At 41.2% G+C, this 24939-nt stretch overlaps 1 protein-coding gene across 1 annotated transcript in view; it reads left to right on the top strand.

Moving 5' to 3' along the window:
- Positions 1–24939, top strand: part of ADGRV1 (adhesion G protein-coupled receptor V1) — a 453964-nt gene that overhangs the window by 109554 nt on the left and 319471 nt on the right. The window contains exons 43-56 of the mRNA XM_039911197.1: positions 912–1174; positions 2197–2372; positions 3253–3377; positions 5486–5652; positions 5746–5892; positions 7166–7273; positions 10230–10482; positions 10948–11073; positions 13316–13538; positions 13807–14011; positions 16684–16830; positions 20489–20744; positions 22583–22785; positions 23801–23977. Of these exons, the coding sequence (XP_039767131.1) occupies positions 912–1174; positions 2197–2372; positions 3253–3377; positions 5486–5652; positions 5746–5892; positions 7166–7273; positions 10230–10482; positions 10948–11073; positions 13316–13538; positions 13807–14011; positions 16684–16830; positions 20489–20744; positions 22583–22785; positions 23801–23977 (2576 nt within the window). The remainder of the gene's footprint in view (positions 1–911; positions 1175–2196; positions 2373–3252; positions 3378–5485; positions 5653–5745; positions 5893–7165; positions 7274–10229; positions 10483–10947; positions 11074–13315; positions 13539–13806; positions 14012–16683; positions 16831–20488; positions 20745–22582; positions 22786–23800; positions 23978–24939) is intronic.

Here is a 24939-nt window from a genome sequence, read left to right as displayed (position 1 = left end):
CCAGGTTCTTTGGGCGAGTTGCAGTTGAAATGCAGCTGACATTATTGCTTTTCGGCTGCTTTGGCCGTTTGTAGAAGAGAGGGTGGGCAGAGAAGAGCAGAAAGGGGAACCAGGGAGGGCCAGGGTAACACTGAGTGGTCACCACAGCAGCACAAATCTTGGAAGTGGTGACAAAAGCACTCTGGGTTCTAGAAAAAGTACCCGTGCCACTGCCAAGGAGTGCTAATGCCTGACCTTTGTTTCCAGGGTTTCAGGTGAGTATGTTTCTCATAAATATCTTTTGCTGCCTTCTGATCTGTTTAGTGTTAGAAAACTTTACCTGCATAAACCAGACTTGAAGAAATCATGTTAATGAGAAAGTTTTCTTATCCTTGGAAATTTCACTGAAGGAGGGGCATTCAAGAAAAGGGGCTTGGGGTTTTAATTCTACATAGGAATGGCACATACATTTGCAGAAGATTCTTTAGGTTTTGAGATCATCATAATATTTACTGAACATGTTAGATTTGTACTGATTATTTACACAGTGGTAGTATAGTTATGTCTAGAAATGGACCTTGGCAGATATCCTCTTATCCTCTATCAGCTGGCAAATCCATCGTACCACTGGATTGGTATATGTACCAATTTATATTTAAAACAAAAGGAAAAAAGAAACTATAGAAAAGCAGATTGCACAACTGGTCTTGGTTACTTTGTCTTGGGCTCAGTTTTCCTCACTCGCGGGAGATTTTTCCTTATATCGAACCCCAATTCTTCATGCTACTTCAGTGATTGATCTTCCATAAATCTTTTCATGTTGTCATTTTGATTGATTTCCTCCTTTTCTGTCCACATTGGACATGGAAAATGAAGTGGCCCTGTGGTTCGAGTCTCTGATTTGGTACCCTTTCATATGTTCATGTCCACAGCCTTGATTACCATCCTCGCCAACGATGATGGGCCTGGAGTTTTATCTTTTAACAACAGTGAGCACTTTTTCTTGAGAGAACCAACAGCTCGCTATGTACAAGAAAGCGTTGCAGTGTTGCACGTTGTCCGGGAACCTGCCCAAGGACTATTTGGAACTGTGACCATCCAGTTTGTTGTGACCGAGATCAACTCTTCAGAGGTGTCCAAAGATCTGACTCCTTCAGAAGGATTCATCGTGATGGAAGAAGGGGTTCGATTTAAGGTAACGTGGATAGTAATGAAGAGTTTAATGAGGGTTGATTTTAGTGGGGGGAACCTCTAGTACTATATACAACTATTGGGAATTTTCATATTCTGGGAAGTATGTTTATAAACTATATTGGGAACTGGTATACCCTAAAAATCCTAAACCGGTTATCTTTGTTTGAAGTATTCATGTATGCCAAGTTTAGAGGGAAATGTAATTAATGCAGGAATGAATTGCCTTCAGAACTTGATAGAAATTGTCAGGGATCTAATTTCTAAACTAATTGCAGCTTAATCAGGGCTTGAAAAGTCATTTTTAAAAAGCTAGTTTCCTGCCTTCTTGCTAGTCAGTCAGGCTAAATGTACGGGACAGAGCAAAGCCCAGAGGGAAAGTACTTCAGGACTCTAACTAGTCATAACTGGATGCCCACGTGAAAAATGTGATGGGGTGGCTGCTTTTCAAGCCTTGTAAAAAGGAAAGTCATTTGAACTTATTCCCTTTTCTGATGGTAATAATAATAATAATGATGATATTTAAGTGCTTCCTGTGTGCCAAGCACTATTCTAAGTGCTGGAGTAGATTCAGGATAATCAGGTTGTCTCATGTGGAACTCACAGTCTTAATTCCCATTTTACCGATGAGATAACTGAAGCACAGAGAAGTTGTGACATGCCCAAAGTCACACAGCTGATAAGTGGCAGTGCTGGGATTAGAACCCACGACCTCTGACTCCCAAGCCCGCGCTCTTTCCACCAAGCCTACGCTGCTTCTCTAATATTAAGCTTCCTAAAAGCCTATCAAGTTTGGGGACCCCGGGAAAAGGAACTAAGTCACTTTTAGGGCAGAGATCATGTCTATTTATTCTACAGTATTCTCCCTAGTGCTAGGTAGAGTCTTCTTCACCTAGTAGGTGCTCAAAATATGCCAGTGATTGATTGGAATAGAATGGAATAATTTTTTTTATCAAATTACGAATCTCATAGCATTTGTAATGAACATATGGTTTTAGTGATTTTTACTTTCTCTTTTCCTCAAAGGATTTGCACATTTCTGCTATATTGGATTCAGAACCAGAAATGGATGAACATTTTATTTGCACTTTGTTTAACCCTACCGGAGGAGCTAGACTGGGAGCGCCTGTGCAAACAAGGATAACAGTCTTACAGAACCAAGCCCCCCTTGGACTGTTCAGTATCTGTGCTGTAGAAAATAGGTATAGCTCATTGATATACTAATAGGAATAATGAACATTCTGGAACCAGAAGAAAGATCATACTTATGATGAAGGCCACTGTTTCCAATACATTAAATATATAATATATACTTTCTCAGAGCATCATCTTTTTATCAGTGTGTGAGTGTATCAATCAAGTGCTTCGTACAGTGCTCTGCACATAGTAAGCGCTCAGTAAATACTCTTGAATGAATCAGATTTTTGAAAGCCCTACTCCTTACAGAGCACTAAATTAAGTACTTGGGAGAGCTGATAGACACATTCCCTTCCCACGAAGAGCTTATAGGCTACAGGGGGAGTGTATTCAGAACTAGAGCTATTGAGAAGGAAAAAAAAAACCCAAACCAAGTTAGTCTTCAATCAGAAATTTAATGAGTTTAATTTTTCATTTTCTTCTGGTTGCCAACAAGTTTTCCTACTCTTGGAGCCTTTGTTGTCTTCACTGTTCATTAACATGAGGATAAGAACCAGTTTCATTTCTGTATTGAAATGGTTCTTTACTGTCTAATGCAATTTCTGTTTAGCCGTGATTATATTTGCTCTGGAAATAGCTGTAAAATTTGTAGCAAGAAATGAGTAGCTACTGATATTTTCTTTTCCTCACTGTTGCATGCTGATGCTGTTTGGATTGTTAGATTCCAAATCATCTTCATCGATACATATTTATTGAGTTTTATGGTGTGCAAGTCCAGACGTAGAGTATCAAATGCAATATAAGCATGATCCTCTTTCTTTTCTCTGGACATTTGTTTTCAATTTGAAGCTGCATTGACAGAAGAGCAGTAATTTGAATGAATTATGGGCTGTGAATATGAGTATTATTCTTCTTGTTTTCCACAACTCCACCGGTGACCTCCAGAGCCACCTCCATAACCGTGGAAGAAGCTAACAGGACAGTTTATTTGCATGTGTCCCGAAGTAACGGGTTGGATTCTACTGTGAGTGTGGAATGGGAGACACTCTCTGAAACAGCTTTTGGCATGAGTAAGTTGTTTCTTGAAAGAAGCAAGCCACAAAGAAGTTGGTCATGTCGGTTTTTACTTTCATAATAAAGCTCCTTGATTTGTTGGGAAAACAGATATGTTTTAAAGGAAGGGACTAAAGTTGGCAACTTTTAAAGTGAAATTTAACTCAGGGGAACTTATTATTTAGATTACAGTTTCTACCTGGAAATGCTTTCTTTTCTCTTCAGAAAAGTGAGGGTGCCTTCTTAGAGCCTCCAGCTCTGTTGGGGGACTGCCGGTCTGAAAATTTTCAACGCCAGTAGTCTCACCAGTTGTCCCTAATCACACTTATCCTCTTGCCATTTTGTGAGAGGGAATGACTTAGGCTGCCTAGGATTCAGAGATTCTACAGAAAAAGTAGTGATTGTTTCACAGCTGGTTTCATAACACCTAGTCAGGTATGGCAACGTTAGGGAATTAATGATGTAGTTTTGCTCATGACAGGTCTGAAATCATCATCATTATCATCATTATGGAAAGAGCTGAGGGGGATACAAGACAGTCGGATCAGCCACAATCCGTGCCCCCCAGACTACAAAATAGGGAGAGCAAGGATCTCATCCCCATTTGACATCTGGGCAGACTGAGGGCCAGAAGGGTTAAGGGACTTGTTCAAGGTCACACAAGGCCAGTGGCAGAATTCTGATTAGAATCCAGGTTCTCTGACTCCCAGTCCCATGCTGTCTCCACTAGGCCCCATTACCTGGGTAGATGTATTGAAGAGAGGGAATAGGATACTGATCATAGCTGTTTACTTAAGTGGAACCTAGACATCCTAATTACCATCTGTCTCTCTGCTCCAATGCTGATGTGATCGGTGTGCAAGCTTGGATTCCTCAGCGGGCAGGTCACACATCTAAGCCTCTGTTAGAATCCTGTAGTTATTTTCAGTCAAGAAAGCAGAGGTTGGTTGGGACCGACCTCAAAGGTGACTGAGTCACGGTTGAGGGATCTGAGAAACCTGAACTGTTGGTATCCATCACCTAGGTATTCCTTGACTATTACATTCTGAAAAAATCCAGTATCAGGCTTATGACTAGAAAGCTGTCTTTTGTCATATGTAAATCCATTTTAGAGCACCTAGATAAAAAAATCTAGAAAGGGCTAAATCCTATTGGTAGAATTCCTTAAAGATTCTGTACTTTAAAATGAGCTTGATTGAGAGACTATGGCACTACGGCCCTTATTTAAAATGTATAATTTGTTACCCCTTTTACAGTATTTGATTTTAAAGAGGGCTAGACTTTTCTAGAGGTCAAGATTCATTTATCATTCTATGGGTATTATTTCTGAAGTCTAGAAATATTTGTATAAATTCTATGGAATTCTCTTTATTTTGGGGGGGGCGTTGATGTGGTTGTCATTGTAAAGGGACTTATTTCCCAATGTTTTAATTGCCATTAGTGTGCTCTTTTTTTTTTGTTTTGCTTTTTTAGACTAGCTGTCCTATTACACAATTTGAGATCTGAGGTTTTCTTTTGAACCCTCACACATAAGAGCACTTAGATAACCTCCTTCAGTCTTCTATCTTATAGCAAAGCAGGGACTTAGTTTCCCCAAAGGCCAGCTGCAAATAAGTAATGTTTTCACCAGTTGCATTTCTTATGAAAGGTTTTTGTTATGACTGCCACCAGAGTTAGGTCAAAGACCAGTGCGATTCAGAAATAGCAGTACAGAATTATGGCTGTGAGTCCAGGGTGATCATCAGATGAAATCAGATGCCAGCCTGGAAGAAATGTTGTAATTATAATGACAAATTATATGATAAGAGAAGCAGTGTGGCTTGGTGGAAAACAGTGTGGACCCTGGGAGTCAGAGGACCCAGGTTCTAATCCCAGATCTTCCACTTGCGTGCTCTGTGGCTGTGGGCAAGTCACTTCTCTGTGCTTCTGTTTCCTCATCTGCAAAATGATGATTCTGTTCTCTCACCTACTTAGATGGCAATCCCCTTGTAGGGCAGGGAATGTGTCCAAATTGATTATCTCAGAACTACCCCAGTGCTTAGTAAAGTGCTTGGCGTTTAGTAAATGCTTAATGAATACCTCAACTATTATTACTGTTGCTATATGTATATTTTGTGTATTACAGAGGGAGTGGATGGTGTGTTGTCCGTCCTTCAAAGTTTTTTGGATGAACCAGCTTCTAGCTGGTGTTTCTTTACATTAGGCCAGTCTTTATATGGTGTAATGTTAAGAACATCTTCAGCAGGAATTTCCTCTCTCTACCGATGGCAAGGCATTTTTGTTCCAGTTGAGGTAAATGTCGCATTGTTTAAGTTTGAAGTTCATAGAATAATCTTTCTTTGTAAATGGAAATTACCACACTTTTTCTTATGATTTGTCTTCTAGGATTTTAGCATCCAGAGTCCACACAGCTGTGTGGTGTTTAATGTCAGTGGCTCTCCTTACCTTGTGATTACACACCAAGAAACACATCAAGAAAAGCCTTCTCTAAATGCCATATACACCTTCACACCAGAGCTAAGATTACTCTTGGTAAAAACAAAATTATTTCTAGCTGATTACAGAGACCGTGATTTTCTGGATGTGTTTGAAATATTGGACAGTACACATTCTACACAGTGGCTTTCAATAATATGCCATTCCCTGCAGTAGACTTTTTTATGATATTTGTCAAGGGCTTGCTATGTAACAAACACTGTTCTGAGTGCTGGGGTAGATACCAGTTAATTAGGTTGGACACAGTCTCTGTTCCATGTGGGGCTCACAGTCTCAGTAGGAGGTTCTGGGATTTATATGTCTCCAACTGATGGATGATGGCGTCTCCCATTATTAGAATTCTAAGGATAGTTAGGATTCATCTAGACTGAATTTGGGGCTGCTTCATTGTCTACCATCAAACTGTTGAAACCCCAAAGGTATGAACTTAAAGGAGTCCCATCAGCTTCTCCTAAAAAAGGCACTGTAAACTCCAAGGGCCATAATTGGGCTACTCCCACAAACAGTCAAGAGAAACAAACAGGATTTAATCTGGAAAATAGAGGAAAAGCCAACGCAGAATATTGAGAGAGGCATGCCAGGTAACAATCTATAGCTCTTGAAGGTTTTTTAGGACCAATTAACGGTTCATTCTGCTAAAACCCCTTCCTAATTAATTAATTCATTCAGTTGTATTTTGAGAGAGTAAAATACAACAATAAACAGATACATTCCCTGCCCACAATTGGTGAGTTATAGGACATGGGCCTGAGCACCTCAGTTTAAACCAAACCGTGCTAACCTTCCTTTTTATCCTTGTTGCCTATTGAGGGAGAAATAACTTTCTACAGGCCTTTGATCTCTCCAGGCTGGGCTAATTGGGTGCCATTTGTGGTTCGGAAAAAACCCATTAAGAACCGTGGCAGAAACCCAGTCCTGAGACTCTAGGATGGAGAATCTACCTGTACCAAGGAACTGATTAATGATGGCTTTGTTCTGAATTATACGTAAAACCTGTAGATTACAAACTCACTGAGAACTGTAAGCTCTTTGTGGGCAAGGAATGTGTCTGTTTATTGTTATATTACAGTCTCCCAAGTGCTTAGTACAGTGCTGTGCACACAGTAAGTTATCAATAAATACCATTGAATGACAGAAAGGGACAGTCCAATTTGCATTTCTCCTATTTGCCCAAACATTAGTTCAGGGTTGAACAGTTGATAGGCTGCCTATATTAGGGAAACTGCACTTGGTTTAGGATTGTTCTGTTTAACCAAGTTCTCACTATTTTTTTTTCAATTTTCACCTTACTGATCTGCCTTCTTTGCAGGTGCAGACCATCAGAATTACAGAAAGTAATGCAGTAAAACATTTTACATCAGACAACCAGGATTATTTGATTGTTGCCAGCCAAGGAGATGATTCGGAGTCAACTCAGGTCAGAGTGATTTATCTTTCCCTCTCGGTTTGGATGTTTACAAAACAAAAGCCACATAAGACCAACAAAATGTTAAGGGAGCTAGTACTTTGGACATTGACTTCACCTATTGATAAATCTGTAACACCAAAGTGAACAATACCTTGCTTATCTAGAGCCATGAATAATAAAGAATTCATGTTTCAGTGCTAAAAAATCTCTTTTCATATAATGAATGAATTTAGTCCTTTCTAAACATGTTATAAAGATTATAATTGAGATATTCAAATGCTTTATTAGTACCAAGTACTCTACTAAATGCCAGAGTCCTTGGATGATAAGCAAATCAGATTCAGTCCTGGGCATGCTGAAGGAGTAGGGAGGGAGGAGGGAGAACCAGCCATTTTACAGATCAAACTGAGGCACAGAGAAGTTGTGACTTGCCCATGATTGGTCATACAGCAGGCAGGTGGTGGAGCTGGGATTTAGAATGTGTCTGTTTATTATTGTCCTCTCCCAAGTGCTTAGTTCAGTGCTTTGCACACAATAAGCATTCATTAAATACGATTGGATGAATGAATGAAAGGTCCTCTGATTCTCAGCACTGCAATCTTTCCGTTAGGGCATACTAATTCTCAAGTAGAGAAGCAGCGTGGTTCAGTGGACTGAGCCCGGGCTTAGAAGTCATAGGTCATGGGTTCTAATCCCTGCCCTGCCACCTGTCAACTGTGTGACTTTGGGGAAGTCACTTCACTTCTCGGTCCCTCAGTTACCTCATCTGTAAAATGGGATGGAGATGGTGAGCCCTACGTGGGACAACCTGATTAACTTGTATCTACCCCAGCACTTAGAACAGTGGTTGGCACATAGTAAGCGCTTAAGAAATGCCAACATTATTATTAATAATGATCCAGGAATCTAGTGTAAGCATTGTTGAGCTCAGAGAAAAGGGAGGGGTGGCACATAGAAAGCAGTGCAAACACTGCATTGCTGCCTCACCAGTGAAAGCAAGCACCAAGCGTCCTGCTCACTTTCTGGGAGGCTATGGGGCACTTCTTCCATTTCACTTTAGACCTTTGTTGATATAGGCCAGTGATAGCAGCAGCAGTAGTGAGTATATTTCCATTAATCAATAATCATATTTCTTAAATGCTTACTGTGTGCAGAACACTGTTCTAAGCGCTTGGGAGAATACAGTACCCGAGAAGCAGCATGGCTTAGTGGAAAGGCTTAGGCTTGGGAGTCAGAGGTCATGGGTTCTAATCCTGGCTTCGCTGTTTGTCAGCTGTGTGACTTTGGGCAAGTCACTTCACTTCTCTGTGCCTCAGTTACCTCATCTATAAAATGGGGATGAAGACTGTGAGCCCCACGTGGGACACAACCTGATAACCTTGTATCTATCCCAGCATTTAGAACAGTGCATGGCACATAGTAAATGCTTAACAAAGACCATCGTTATTATTACTACAGTATAGCAGAGTTGGTAGACGCATTCCTTGCTCACAACCAGCTAACAGTCCAGAGGGGGAGACAGACATTAATATAAATTATGACTACGTACACAAGTGTTGTGGGGCTGAGGGATGGTGAATAAAGGGTGCAAACCCAAGTGCAAGGGTGACGCAGAAGGGAGCGGGAGAAGAGGAAATGAGGGCTTAACTTTAAAGGGTCCCGTTTTCTCAGTAACTGGTCCAAGATCTGTACTCCACTGAACAAGCAAGAGAAAACAGTTTTGGTTCCATACCCGTCCATCACTCTCCTCTCTTCATATCCTAATGAAGTGCATCTGTAGACACATCAGGAAACGTGTCTGCTAATTCTGTCGTATCGTTTCTTCCAGAATTTTGCCTCAGGCAGGATTAAACATTTGAAGATATTTGAAGAAGCTCTGTGATGATTCTCCTTGACTTCTTTTAATCCTTAGCACTTAAGCAGAGTCTCTCAAAATAAAGGAATTTAGGCTTACTGACTTGATGAAGGAAAGTCATCACAAATAGATATCAGCAATAGCATTTTGTGAATAGTTAGGGTCTGTCAGCCTTCCCCTGGATATTGTAAACTCCTTGAGACTCTCTGTCATAGTCTCCCGAGTCCTTTGTTCTATGTTCTGCGTACAGTAAGAGCTCACTGAACAGTATTAACTGATTAACTCTCTTCCCCTCTTCAAAGCCCTACTTAGAGCTCACCTCCTCCAGGAGGCTTTCCCAGACTGAACCACCCCCCGCTCCTCCTCCCCTCTCCTTCCCCCCCCCCCACCCTCTGCTTCTTCCCCTTCTCCTCCCCTCAGCACTGTGCTATTTGTATATATTACTTATTACCCTATTTATTTTGTAAATGAGATATATATCACCATGATTCTATTTATCTTGATGATGTTTTGTTTTGTTCTGTTTTGCTTTGCTGTCTGTCTCCCCCATTTATACTGTGAGCCTGTTATTAGGCAGGGATTGTCTTTATCTGTTGCTGAATTGTACATTCCAAGCACTTAGTACAGTGCTCTGCACACAGTAAGCATTCAATAAACGCTATTGAATGAATGAATTAATTAATGAACTTATCAATTGACCTCACACCTAATCCTCCTCTTCTCCCCTGCTCCAGATGATTTTACTCTTTCATTTTTTGGATTTCCACATCTGGACTGGGGTATATTCAGTTTTTCATTATTTTTAGGTCTTACAGTATTCTGGGTCATGTTGACAAGGCATTCATTCCAGAGCTGAAGAGCTTTAACCCCAAGCCTTGCCCTTGTCCACCCTCTAACAGTTGCTGAGTGGGAAGGAGGGGGCCGCATTCGTATTTTGCCAGCTTACTTCCACGTCTTCCCGTTATCCAAAGAAACATAAACACTTTTTGTGAGAAATTAATCTCTATTTTAGCTGGAAAAAAGGAGCTTGAAGAATGAATGCAGTTTCATGTTTAACTTGTCATGGGCTCCATGTCCTTGGTGTGAATTTTGTTTTTTGTATTTTTCCAGATCTTCCGTTGGAATGGTGAAATCTTTGTGTGGCATCAAAAACTCCCCGTCCACCGAGTGCTGAGCATGGCCCTGTTTTCCAGAGGAGGAAGTGTGTTCCTAGCAATTTCCCCATCTGACGACAGGCCGAGCTCCCTTTTGTTCAGATGGTCGGGGAGTGAGTTTAGGAAATTTCAGGAAATATCAGCCACAGGGACAACAGCAATGGAGGCATTGACATCAGGAGATGATGTTTATTTAATTTTTGCTAAAGGTAATAGGACTGATTGCACATATTGTATGATTGCACTTATTGTAGCCGTTGAACATTGCCCTGGTATTTTGAACCTTACCAAAAAAGAAATTGAAAATAACTGACTACGTAAATCCAACTGATTATGCAAGTTTATCAGTAGACTATGGCATAAAAAGTATCACTGCAAGATAATCCCATCGGAAAAAAAAAAAATCTCAAGCCTTTGATTCTCTGCCCTGCGTCAATCACTGGTTGAAAATACAGCATAGGTGATATCTTCATTGCTGAACTCTTATTCTGAAGAAGAGGAAATGCTAGCCAAAATAAAAGCTTGCCCACTAGGGATATAATTTAACTCCATTCAGGGCCACAATTAGGTATAGTTCTGGTAGAGTGTATCACAGAGTATTTTGGGTTGTCCTATTGTGATTTATCTCTGTAAACTTTAGGCAGCAATTTGATTCTTCGTTTCTTCTTTTTCAGAAGGAGCCAGGAATGCCATAGATATTCATGTGTGGGAGACAGGGCGTTCTTTTTTCACCTCTCTTCAAACCCTGGACTTTGGGACAGCACACAGGATCCACTCCTTCATGCCTACTTCAGGGAGAGGTATGAGTGAATTCTTCCTAGTGATATTTCCTAAGAGCCAACATCAGACCGTAACACAATGAGAAAACCTTGCTCATTTGTGTTTTCGTTTTGCTGGTAGACTACTCTGACAGGCTCTCAATTTCACAGAAGACATTAGAGAGAAGACTCGATGGGATTGAGCATAGCCATCAAATAGCACAATATGGAATGTTTGGCCAGGAGTGTAAGGGATAAATAAAGTCGTTCTTACACTGGATTGCCAGCTACTGAGTGTAAGGTCCAGGTTGGACCTCTCATTTCAAGAAGGAGGAGGGATTGGAGGAAGAGACTCCTCAAATGATATAAAGGTTCCTTAGGGCTCAAGATGTTAGCGTTATTTATCAATAATAAATAGTGAGATTAAGTGCTTGCTCTGTGGCAAGTTTTGTAGATACAAGATAATCCGTTTGGAAACCCGAGGGATAGCTTTGAATAGTCATGTAGTATATGAAAAGTTTCTGAAAGGAATATCAATCAATCAGTGGTATTTATTGAGTGCTTACCGTGTGCAGAGCAGTGTATACTAAGTGCTTGGGAGAGTACAATGTAATGGAGTTATGGGGGCTACAGGTTGCCAGTCTGCCAAGCCCAGAAGGGAATAAAATGGGAGTTAGATTGCAGCTCATGAGTTGGACAGAACAAAGACTTCTCTGACTCTAAAGCAGTTAGCAGTTTCAAGTTGGACCAGAAGCCTGGGATTGTTTAGGTAGGTTAGGCCATGAATGGTCACTGCACTGAGGTCTCTAATACTCTACTGAACTCAACCAAGTGCTTAGTATAGAACTCTACAGTAAGTGCTCATTAAATGCCATTGGCTGATTGATTAAGACTGTGAGGGTCATGCGGGGCAGACACTGTGTCCAAACTGATTTGCTTATATCTTCTCCAGGGCTGAGTACAGTGCCTGGCACATAGTAAGCACTTAAATACTATTTTTACTATTATCTTATTATTGATTACTTTCTCTCTATGTGTACCAGATGCCCTGGGGTGCTTACTGCTCTCTCTGCCCAGACCCACCCTGATCTTTTGGTAAGAGAGGCTGGGAGGAAATCCTGACATTCTAGAATTGTTTTAGTCACATTGAGATAGGTTATCAAGGTCCCTATAGACAAATTTGTTGCTGTATAGTATCCACACTTAAAATCATTTCTTCTGCACATTTTATTCACCCCTGATTTTTGAGGATATAAAAGATTATTTTTATCGCAATGATAGAGATGTGCCATGGGCTAGGAAAAGTAATAGGGCCAGGTTGTTGCAGATATAGTAGAAATGCGAAAAGGGAAGAGAGGTTAACATAATTTAGTTCCCTCACTTAACTTTATTTTCCTTACTGCTCTTTTTTCTCCTACTTCCTTTGTTCCTAAACTTAATTCCCCATGTAATAGCTTCTCCCTGTTTTTGGATGGCAAAAATTATGCAAAGGCAGGGCAGTTATATGGGGAGATAATTGGGCTTAATGTAATGGTGATAATATTAATGAAAGTAATTGTATTAATGGAAGATGATACTGGTTGAGAAGATAAAGGTAGACCAAGGCGGAGCCTGATATGGTAGCTATATAGTGTGTTCAGACCAGGCTATGCTGCCAAAGGAAAATATATAAATAAAAAATAAAATACTGTCGATTTCCATATCAGTGGTTTCTAAATGCCTAGATTTTCTAGAGAAGCAGCGTGGCTCAGTGGAAAGAGCATGGGCTTTGGAGTCAGGGCTCATGAGTTTGAATCCCAGCTCTGCCACTTGTCCGCTGTGTGACTGTGGGCAAGTCACTTAACTTCTCTGTGCCTCAGTTCCCTCATCTGTAAAATGGGGATTAAGACTGTGAGCCCCACGTGGGACAGCCTAATTCCCCTATGTCTACCCCAGCGCTTAGAACAGTGCTTGGCACATAGTAAGCACTTAACAAAAACCAACATTATTATTATTATTATTAAATGCTCAATATGTTTATTTCAAGAAGTGTGCAGCAATTATCTTGGGATTATCCTAGATTTCTTTGCCACTGATGGTTTATATCTATGTTGAATAATGATCTTATATTCTTCCCCAAATTATAAAGAGGGCTTTATCATTTAGTTCACTCGGTTCTTTAAAGAGAATTTGACCTGTGAACTTCATCAGGGGTTAAAATGGGATGGAACATAGAGGATATGTGGGCTGATAGCCATTCCATTAATTTTCGTACTTTTTCAAATCTTTCTCACCATTTGTGCAGTTCATATACTCCTTGCTGGCAAAGAAGAATCAGCACTGTACTACTGGAATTCAAAGTTGAATCAGTTCTCTTTCATGTTAAGAGCACCCCCTGCTAACAGCTTTGCTTCAGTTTCTTTGAAGTCCAGTAATTCAAGCAAAAGTCTGATTGCTCTAGCAGGAGAAGTTCATTCTCAAATTTATGAGCTGACCTACATTTGTAATCAATCAGACTTTATTCCTAGGTAAGTATCTCATTTTATACCCAGCAACAGCAATTTACTGTTCTTGTGTTCTACTGACATTTTGGGAGGTGGCGGGGATAAACACTCGCTTTATATTTTTCCTTCAAATCGTATATCAGTGGGCTCGGGTTGGATCACTGTCCTTGTTTAAATGGTTTTGTTTTTGGAGTGGTGGGGGATAATGGATTTGTGAGGCATCTTATTTTTTTCTTCCTCTTTTGCACTAAGGAAACCAGTATACTGATTTCTTCCATACTTCTCATGGCAGTTCAGGTGAATTGATTTTTGGACCTGGGGACAGGGAAGCCGTAATAGCAATCAACATCCTTGATGATGTAATCCCCGAGGAAGAAGAATCTTTCCGTGTGTGGCTTAAAAATCCTCGAGGGGGAGCAGAGATCGGTATCAATGGTTCTGTGAGAATAATTATTCCAGCCAATGATGATGCTTATGGATTGATTGCTTTTGCTCAGGTACCATTTGCCTATATTCAACTGTTAGAAAGCCAACCCATTTGCTTTCTCCTTTCTGAAGCATTTTATTTCCCAAATGTTGAGGCAGGTTCTTAGAGAAGGACTTTGCCTGTAGCGACCTGGACAGTCTCTAGACTGTAAACTCGTTGCGGGCAGGGAATGTGTCTCTTATCTGTGTTATATTGTACTCTCCCAAGCGCTTAATTGACTTTGCTTCCCCCAGAGCCAAGGAACAGGTCGGAACAGTACTTTATTCTGTACTTTCCAAGGGTTCAGTGCAGTTCATTACACCAAGTGGGCACTCAAATAGTACTATCAACACTACTACTCTGTCTTCAGGTTAAGTCTCTATAGTGGCCGATTTGTAAACTCCTTGTAGCTAGATTGTAAATCTTTGAGAGCAGGGATCCTGTATACCCACCCAGCAAGCACTGAATAAATTCTATTGACGGAGTTGTTTGAGGAGAGCTTCTCACAAGAACCAGCTTTGAAGAAGCAGCGTAGCTTAGTGGAAAGAGCACGGGCTTGGCAATCAGAGGTCACGGCTTCTAATTCTGCCTCCACCACTTGTCACCTGTGTGACTTAGGGCAAGTCACTTAACTTCTCTGAGCCTCAGTTACCTCATCTGGAAAATGGGGATTAAGACTGTGAGCCCCACGTGGGACAACCTGATAACCTTGTGTCTATCCCAGTGCTTAGAACAGTGCTTAGCACATAGTAAGCGCTTAACAAATATCATTATTATTATGTAAGAAAATCAGAACAGGTTGTGAAGAAGAAAAGAAAGGGAGGAAAAATCTGTTTATAAGAGCAAACCAGGTGAGGCTTATTGGAGAAAAGAGAAGTGTTAAGCCTGTGGAAAGGTTTAGGAAGGAGGGTTTATAATTGTTTGCCAGTGGCTACAATCAAGCTATCCGTACCAAACCCTATAATCAAGATTGACCCTGGTTATCCTAGGTATAATGAGCCAATGAAGCAGCAGGCATAGTCAGGTACTCAGGTAAGTATGCAGATAAGCAAAAGGTGAGATACACAGGCCAGCCAGGAAGCATACTTAACTAGTGGGTTTTGTTTTGTTTTTTTTATATGAGCCCCCATGGGCCAGGAGTTTCATGTAATCAGCTCACAATTTAGTTCTGTACTTTGCAAAGCAAACTGTAAGGCCTTAACAAATGCTAATAATAAGGATAATAAGAGTGGTTTACTGCCAACCTCTGATTAACTTTGATAAAGAACTGGGTTTGAGGTCTTTATTCCCCATCTCTTCCAAACACTGAAAAAGAAAAGCAGCATGGCCTACTGGATAGAGCTTGGGCCTGGGAGTCAGAAGCACCTGGGTTCTAATCCTGACTCTGCTTCATGTCTGCTGGGTAACTTGGGCAAGTCATTTCACTTTTCTGTGCCTGTTTCCTCATCTGTAAAATGGGAGTTGACCGTGAGCCCCACATGGAACATGGACTGTGTCCAACCTGAATAACTTGCATTTTCACCAGTGTTTAGTAAGTACATTGCCTGGCACATAGTAAGCACTTAACAAATACGTTTTTTTAAAGCGATAGAGACTAACAAGGAGATTAACATAGTTGAGAGGGAAAGAATGAGGACTGGAAATCAGAAATCTAGTTTCTAGTCTTGGCTCTGCCATTTGCCTATAGTGTGATCTGAGGAAATCAATCAATCAGTGGTATTTATTGAGTGCTTACTGTGTGCAGAGCACTATACTGAGTGCTTGTGCCAAGTCACTTAACCAGTCTTCAATTTCCTTCATCTGTAAAATGAGGATAAGATGCCAGACCAATCAGTTAGTCAACCAGTGGTATTTACTGGGGCGGTACTATTGTAGATCACTATACTAAGTGCTCGGGAGAGAACAATCCAGTAGAGATGGTAGACATTAATCTTTGACCTCAAGGGATTTACAATCTTTCTCTCCCTCTTCAACCATGAGGTCTATGTGATTATTTTCTATCTTAAGTGGCACAGACTAAAATCATAAAATCATAATGAATATATTCACCATTATCATCCTTATTCATCCTTTCAATCAAACAATACTAAGTGCATGGTACAATATAATGCAGTAGAATTGATAGACCTGATCCCTGCTCACCATGAATTTGCAGTCTACAGTGGGAGACAAATGTTAAAAGCAGCATAGTCTAGTGGAAAGAAAATGGATCTGGGAGTTAGAGGACTTGGTTCTAATCCTGGCTCTTCCAATTGCTTGTTGTGTGATCCTGGGCAACTCATGTAACTGCACCTTGCCTCAGTTTCCTCAACTGTAAAATGGGGATTAAATCCTACTACCTCCTGCTTAGACTGTGAGTCCCACCATGTGGAACAGGGACTGTGTCCAATCTGATGACCTTGTATCGAACTCAGCACTTAGAACAGTGTTTGGCAAATAATTAGTTGCTTAACAAATACTATTAAAAAAATTACAAAGAAGGGAAATAGCTTATAAGGATATGTCCATCAGTGCTGTGTGACTGGGGTGAGTATTGTAGTACTTTTGGGCATCCATGTCCTTTCTACCTTATGAAAGGACTGTTTGTTTTCAATGTTTGATCTTAGCTTTCTATGTTTGCTTAATACATATTAAAGATAACTTTTGTATGTGATGTTTAGAATTTCCAGTAAATTCATGATTTTTCTGCCCCTACATTTACAGACTTCTTTGCATAAGCAAGTGGAGGAAATGCACCAAGATAGCTTAATTACCTTGAGTGTCGAACGATTGAAAGGAACTCAAGGCCGGTTAACTGTGGAGTGGGAAGCTGATGGAAGCCCTAGTGATGTATTTCCCACATCAGGAGTGGTATGTGATGTGAAGTTATTCAAACATTCACATTTTACAAAATACCAATAGTAGCCTTATTCTCTCCTATTTATATTTGTGAGTATATACAAGAAGCTTCAGTTAATTTTTAAATTTTGATTCTGCCAAATTTTTCTAAATCATGAATTATAAAAATAGCTTGACTGTGTATAGGCTTTTTGATTCTTTCAAAGTGTTTTGTTTTCATCGGTATCCATACTCAGTATATGCAACAGTCCCATAAGACTAGGATGAGGGAAATAGTGAGATGTTGCCGTTTGCCAGATGAGGAAACTCGAGGCAAAGAGAACTGAAGCAGCAAGCAGGGGGAAAGCTAGAACAAGAATCCAGATCTCCAGTTTACCATACCATCCTGTTTCTCTGGGCCCCGCTGCCTCTCGCGCTTGTATAGTTTCCACTAAATTATTTGTATCTCACTTGGAGAAAAGAGAAAGCCCTTGGCTTTTTCTCCCCGCATCTCCCGCCCACCTCTTTAATACAGTTTCAAGCTGTGCCACAGCCAAGGGGTTACTACTTCACTGCAGCACCTCTGAAGAGTAAACATGATTCCACACTCCTCCCAGACAAGGAGGGATTCCTGAAGAGATGGCAATAACATTTCATTATGCGCCACTAAATACATTTTACCCTTGAAAATAAGGATCTACAAGAGGATAGGTGTTGTCATCTCAACAACCCCATGTATCTCCTTTGTGACCTTGGGCAAATGACTTCATTTTGCCTCAGTTACCGCATATGTAAAATGGGGGTTCAGAGTCTGTTTTCCCTCTTATGCTGTGTTCTCTATGTGAGAGAGGGTCTGTGTCTGATCCTGTTGGTACATAGAAAGCGTTGAACAAATAACACTGTTGTTATTACAGAAGCAGCGTGGCTTAGTGGCAAGAGCACAGGCTTGGGAGTCAGAAGTCGTGGGTTCTAATCTCGGCTCCACCACTTATCAGCTGTGTGACAAATCACTTAATTTCTCTGTGCCTCAGTTACCTCATCTGTAAAACGGGGATTAAGACTGTGAGCTCCAAGTGGGACAACCTGATTACCTTGTATCTACCCCAGCACTTAGAACAGTGCTTGGCACATAGTAAGCTCTTAACAAATACCATTATTATTGTTAATAATAATAAACATTGAAAAACTAGTGACATACAAAGACGAAGCTCTGCCCTAACTACTGAAGAAGTCACCATGGCAAACAGTCAAGAAAAAGAGCACCTAAAGGTGATAACCTGCTTCCTGAGATCTTCAATTGAAAAAGGGACATGCTGCTCAAACCCATGCATGTTCAACACGTAGAATGCCTAGGAAGTACCACAGGACCGCATTGACAGTCTCTTCGCTGCGCCCGTCAACATCTTCGAGAATAAAAGTGAAAGATTAGACTGCAGAACATAATGTGGTATCTCCCTTCTCTCCATTTCTGGCAAGAGCTTAGGTCAGAGACCTTCTCTGGGCCCGTCAATGAAAAATACCTTTGACCACGGGCTTCTAGAATTACAGTGAGTCAGACTTCAGGCCTCGGAATAGCCCAGCAAACTTTATCGTTGTAGCATGCAGAGTTGTAATAATAGTAATTGTGGCATTTAAGTGTTACTGTGTGTCAAGCACTGTACTATGTGCTGGGGTAGGTACAAGATAACAGTTCACAGTCTAAGTAGGAGGGAGAATGGGTATCGAATCCCCATTTTGCCAGTTAGGGAACTGAGGCACAGAAAAGTGAAGTGACTCACCCAACATCACACAGCAGACAAGTGGCAGAGCTGGGAATATAACCGAGGTCCTCTGACTTCCAGGCCCGTGCTCTTTCCACTAGGCCAGGATACAAGAGAAATTCAGGGAATAACATCGAGACCTAGCTCCAGTTTCCACAGGCCTCACAAAAGGCATTTGACCCCATCAGTAGATGCCGATTCTGGAAGTTGGATAGTAACTGTCCCCTTCTTCAAAGTTCAAAATTATATCTCCTCCAAGAGACATGCCCTGACAGACCTCTCATTTCTCCACTCTGTTTTCTTTCCCCTCTGGGTCAACAATGCACTTGGGTTTGTCTCCTTAAGCGCTTTGATGCTCACCCCAGTCCCATAACGTTTTGGGTACTTATTTAGAAGTACTTAGAAGCAGTGTGGCATAGTGGAAATAGCACGGGTTTGGGAGACAGTGGACCTGGGTTCTGATCCTGGACCTGACGTGCATCCTGGGTGATCTTAGGCAAATCATTTAAATTCTTTGTGCCTCAGTTGTGCCATCTGTAAAGTGGGGAATTCAATGCCTAGTCTCCTTCCCACTTAGATTACAAGCCCTGTATGGGACAGGGACTATGACCTGATTATTTAGTATCTTCCCCATCTCTTAGAACAGTGCTTGACAGAGAGTAAGTGCTTAACAAATGCCAGTTATTATTATTATCATTATTATTTACATATCCTATATTCTGCCATTTCCCCATCTGTAATTTATTTTAATAGACTGTAGGCCCTACCGATTTCTCTTGCATTGCTTGTTCTCAAGTATTCAGTACAGTCACTTAATGGTATTTACTGGGTGCAGAGCGATACAACAGTGCTCTGCACACAGGAAGTGCTCAGTATCAAAGAGTCTGAGGCTGCTTTGTGTTAGCTGTAGTAAAATAGTATATATTAAGTACTTATTGTGTGCAAAGCAGTGTTCTGGGCACTGGGAAAGAGGACTACTCAGGTGAGAATTAGACAGGGTCCTTAGCCCTCAAGGGGCATATGACTCCCTGTGTTGGAGTGAAGGGCCTCTTCATCAGACCATTCCCCATGTCCAGTGATTAAAGCAGGGCTACACAATAGGTCCCTTCTTGTTGAATGTTTTTCTATGTAGCCAAGCTGGAGGATGGAACAAGAGAAGTGGATGTCGACATTAGGCTAGGATTCCAGCCCTCAGGACAATTTCCAATTCAACAGGTTGCAGATGTCATCCAAAGCACTAGAGACAATGGCTCGAGTCGATTGTGCCCCTTATGCACACGATCAAGGAAACTTGCAAGGAATTTTAAACCACTTTGACAGCAAGAGGCTAGAAAGACATGCCCAAAGACATCAGAGCCCTGCACTGCAGAAGCTTGACACCCAATCGAAAATCTTCATGATCAACAGAGCTAAACTTCAGCTGTTAGGTTACTTAAGCAGCACAGTGGTCAGTGATGCAGCTGTAGATAAGAAAATGTGAAGCCTGTGTATTTCCGGAGAATGTTGGAATGGTGGTGCAAGAGCTGAATTAAAGAAGATGAAATGCAAATTGGTTTATCATGATGTAGGTTTGCAGCTTTTGTAGCTGTTGGCTATAAGGAAATTTTTGGATTATCTGTGGATTTTATATATCCACGTTGCCCTAAGGCCTGTTAACTTAATAAATTAGTTCTATTTTACTGAGAAAACCGTTTCAATATACCTTGTTTTAATTGAACCCTAAACTTCACCAACTTTTAATCTAGCATGAATTTAATTTCTGCTGGCGATATATTTCTTTCTATTGTCACAGTGAACAGAGTCTTGGAAATGTGGCCAAGAAATACATTCCAGAAAGACCTTTATCATTTAAAACAAAACACACACACAAAACTAGTTCGTGATCATTGCTGAAAATACAATTTAGGCTTCTTTTCCCTGAAAATTCTTAGATTACGTTTTCCGAAGGTCAGTCTCTGGCCACGATCACCCTGACCATTCTCGCCGACGACATCCCAGAATCTTCAGGAACAGCTACTGTCACTCTCGTCCGAGTTACCACAGTGGGTATTAAGGACCCTTCAAGAGGCGCTACCATTGATCCAAAACGGAAGAGGGCTGTGATCACCGTTCTGCCAAGCGGCTCGCCTCATGGTGTTATTGGCTGGCACCCTGAATCTCTCTTTGTAAGAGTAGCAGAGCCTGAAGGTAAGCTCTAGAAAATGCCAGTGCTAACAAAAGCCCTCTCTTTAAACTTAAAGAACTTCACGAAAGCGACAAAGTTGTGCCATTTTAGCATGTACTTCCCAGTTTGGTAGAATACAGGAACTCATGTTGACTCTATAATATTAAATGTAACCTTCCCGTTGTTCTGTAGTCTTGAGCTGCATTTTAGTCATACTGGGAAAGAGAGAGAGAGAGGATTGAGCTACAGTGACCCAGTCACAAGAGAACCCTAAAGATGAACCATTATAGCAGATATATTTTTTTCTTATTTCTTCTCCTTCTTGTCCCCTCTGGTGGTGTTCCCCCGTTTCTTTTATTTCCTTTCATTCCTTTTTTTAGGGACAAATGCCCTCCCCCACCCTGGCCTCTATCTCTAATACTACATATACTGGTGATATTCAAGGGCACCAGGGCACCAGAATGGTTCTGACTTTTTCTAAAGAAGCGTTAACCTGATGGTCATTTATCAATTTGCAGTCTGGGGCACCTCACTTGGCAGACTACCTTGGAACTGAACTATTTTCTAGGACTATAACCACGTTTACCTGGTTATAGAATGGCGATTTGATGGTAATATAGGTGAAAGAGCTATGAGCTGATTGGATGAAAGGGTCTATGAAATGCAAGGTATTGAGATAACTCTGTCATCAAAGTTTTTTGCAATACTTTCCCACAGTATTGGTTTCAAACTTATGATTTGACACGTTTCCATTCACAAACTCACATTGGAGATTTTGAGACACAGTAGCTCTCGCAAAATTGTTGTGCTGTTGGGGGTGGAGGGGCAACTTTCGAGTTGGTGTGAGGGGATGGACTTGGAGTCGAACATTGTACGGGGAGTTTTTGGAGAAGAAAGGGAAAAGAAATAGAGGGGAGACTTTGAAAAGGCGAGGAAGGTAGATGGTGCTAAGAATCATGCCTCTTGCTTCTGTTGTGTTCTCCAACAGTGTTATAATAATAATAATAATAAAAAATAAATATGGCTTAGGGGCCGAGCACTGAACTAAGAGCAAAGGTAGAGAGAAGGTAATCAGATGGGGTACAGTTCCTGTCCCACACAAGGCTCACATTCGAAGGTGAAGCAGTGTGTCCTGGTAGACACCTGGCTATGGCATTGATAAAGGTTAGCCAGTAGAGCCGTCTGCAGAGGCTGTTTAAGTTTGAATAGTCTCCAGACCCGCTTCAAGGCCCTGCTGCCAGCCTCCTGCCACCCCCAGCAGGAAGTGGGAGTGACTCCAGAGCTGGTCCAACTGGGACCATCTGAGTCAGAGATGCTACTGCTGTTGGTCAAATAATGGTGGTTGTGGGTGGACAGTGATGGGGTGGGGCGGAGAGGGGCGGGAAACTCTTCTGCCCAAGTCTGTTGCTACAGAGACCAGCCGCTTTTCTCGAGGAGTTTTAATAAAAAGACATTTTGTGGAAACACATTTGACTGCACACACCTTCCCAACTCATACCTTCGTCCATTGTTGATATTTGTTTAAATATTGATTTAACTACATGCACTGCATCGCACCGCTTGGAAAAGCAGAAAGAGTAAGCCAGATATCACAGCATCTCACTCTGGTATATCTTGAGGAATTCCAATGTGTTTGGAGTGAATGATCTATGTGAGTGCTTAAATTTTCACTCCAGAAAGATACTCTAAGCCCACAGCGAGAAGTACCTGTGCTGCTTCTGGATTTGAGAAGTTCTTTAAGACATCAAAGATTTTAATTTAATGGTTAGGATGGATGTACCTCAGAATGGGGTGTGTATGAACCCAAAGGAAGAAACTGTAACATATCAAAGCTCATTCATTCGGATGCTTTCTCTCCCAGGAAATGCCACCGTGCTTAATTTAAAAATTGTTCGAGAACAAGGGTTTGCTGGAGACATTGTGATCCAGTTGTCTTCGAAACCCAATTTCTCACTTCCTCCCACTAATCGAGCCATTGAACATCAAGATTACCTGGTCCGTGAGAAATTACTAATCGCGGCAGAAAATGCAAATGTGACTCATGTGAAAGTAATCATCCTGCCGGTGAGTAATCAAAGGGAGATGTTTTCCAGGAAGGGCAGACGAAGGGAAAGCAGGTTTTTGGATTTTTTGGGGGGTTATGACTAGAGATGAATCCATTTTTCCAAAGGAATTGGATCTTGTGACTTTAGCAAGTGCTTTAATAACTTGCTTCTAATTTTGAATATTTTTAACCTATGGTTTGACTAACTTTGGATGCCTTAGCATACTGCAGATTGTACTCAGTGTGCCTTCAAAGGTTTGTCCCTAGATTTCTTTAACTGTGTTTTCTTCTCCTTGGGTCTGGGAAGGTCCTCAGACCATGATCACCTGGTCACCCAGGGTAGAATCTGGTCTTTCTGTGTCTTCCTTGATTCTCCATCTTGCCAGCATCTCTCTGAAGCCCTGCTTCTCATTTCCAGTAGCATCAGGGTCAATCTGACCAGTGGTCCAGCTTTTTCATAAAATGCGTGGATGACAATACCCTAAGAAACCAAATGGGAGTCTGGCTGGCTTGCTTTGGAGGGCACAATGTGAGCAAATTGGCCAGTGTGTCCTCCCCCACTCCCAACCCCATCTTTGGCAAGCAGGGTGATGGTAAAGTTTCACTCTTACTATTATTTTTTTATGGTATTTGTTAAGCGCAGGTCAGTCTCATTTTCCTCAGCCTGTATATTAGCATTTTCTTGTCATTGAAAAATAAGGGTGATTCAGTAGGTGTGCTTTTCTTCTAGGAGAGTTGACAAAAAGCAAGGTGTGTACAATAGAATACGATAAAATTCTGTGTGAGGTTCTGGTGCCAGTGTAATTTAGACTATTACCAGTACAATCAATGAGAGAGTGAAGTCATGAAAGCTGTAGAGTTTCCACTTCTCATTCATAGATAATGGGATTTTAAAGGAGGAAATTGGCTTCTTTCACTTACATTCCAGTTACCCTTAAGATGTCCCCAGCTAGACAAAAGATAGTGTGTGACAGAGAATGAAGAGATGCTCATATTTCTCCATTCAATTAGTCAAATAAGTTAAATGTTTTTCAGGATGATATTCCAGAATTAGAAGAAGGATTTGTTATTAATATTACTGATGTGCAGCTAGTAGAGTCTTCTCAGTCTGGAGGACACCCACGAGTGAAGAGGCCTGGGCTAGAAATAGCTGAAGTAGTGATCAGCGAAAATGATGATCCTGGAGGTGTATTTCATTTCAATATCACTAGGGTAAGACTTTAAGGTAAAAACTGTCTTTCCAATGACTGTAAGGGCGTGTATAGGTGTGTGTAGTTATGGTTTTGTCATATCTTCAATAAAATAATTTGTATTTCTTATAAAAAATGTGTGCCATCAAAAGTGATATATGCTGAATTGGTTAATCCTCAATATTCTTAGCCCAGGGTTCAACTGGGTGAGTGTTGGGCATTCAGATTTAATTTGGGCTTTTACACATCTGGAGCAATGGACATTTTAGTCAACTTATTTATTGAAGAACATTAATAACAATGAGAATCAACCAATCATTGGTATTTATTGAGTGCTTACTGTGTGTGGAGCTCTATACTAAGCACTTGAGAGAGTATAGTACAGAGTTGGTAGATACGTTCCCTGTCCACAGGGAGCCCGCTGTCTAGAGGGGGACACAGACATTACTCTAAATAAATCATTTATAGAGATGTACACGAGTGCTGTGTGGCTGAAGGTGTGCCAAATACCAAATACCCAAAAGGTACAACAGTAATGATGGTGCAAAGTACTGTGCTGAACACTGGGGAAGATGCACCGTGGCTCAGTGGAAAGAGTCCGGGCTTCAGAGAGGTCATGGGTTCTAATCCCAGCTCTGCCACTTGTCAGTTGTGTGACTGTGGGCAAGTCACTTAACTTCTCTGTGCCTCAGTTACCTCATCTGAAATGGGGATTAAGACTGTGAGCCTCACATTCGTCAACCTGATTACCCTGTATGTACCCCAGTGCTTAAAACAGTGCTCTGCACATAGTAAGCGCTTAACAAATACCAACATTATTATTATTATTATGCGAGATAATCAGATGGGGAGCAATCAGAGCCCACCATGGAGCTAACATTTAAGAGAGAGGGATGACCGGCATTTTGTCCCGATTGACACACAAAGAAGCTGAAGCACCTAGAAAGTCCAAGATCACAGGGCAGACCAGTGGTGATAATGGCA

Source organism: Ornithorhynchus anatinus, chromosome 1, assembly GCF_004115215.2.
Source record: "Ornithorhynchus anatinus isolate Pmale09 chromosome 1, mOrnAna1.pri.v4, whole genome shotgun sequence".
NCBI lineage: Eukaryota > Metazoa > Chordata > Mammalia > Monotremata > Ornithorhynchidae > Ornithorhynchus > Ornithorhynchus anatinus.
This window is presented reverse-complemented; position numbering and strand designations above follow the sequence as displayed.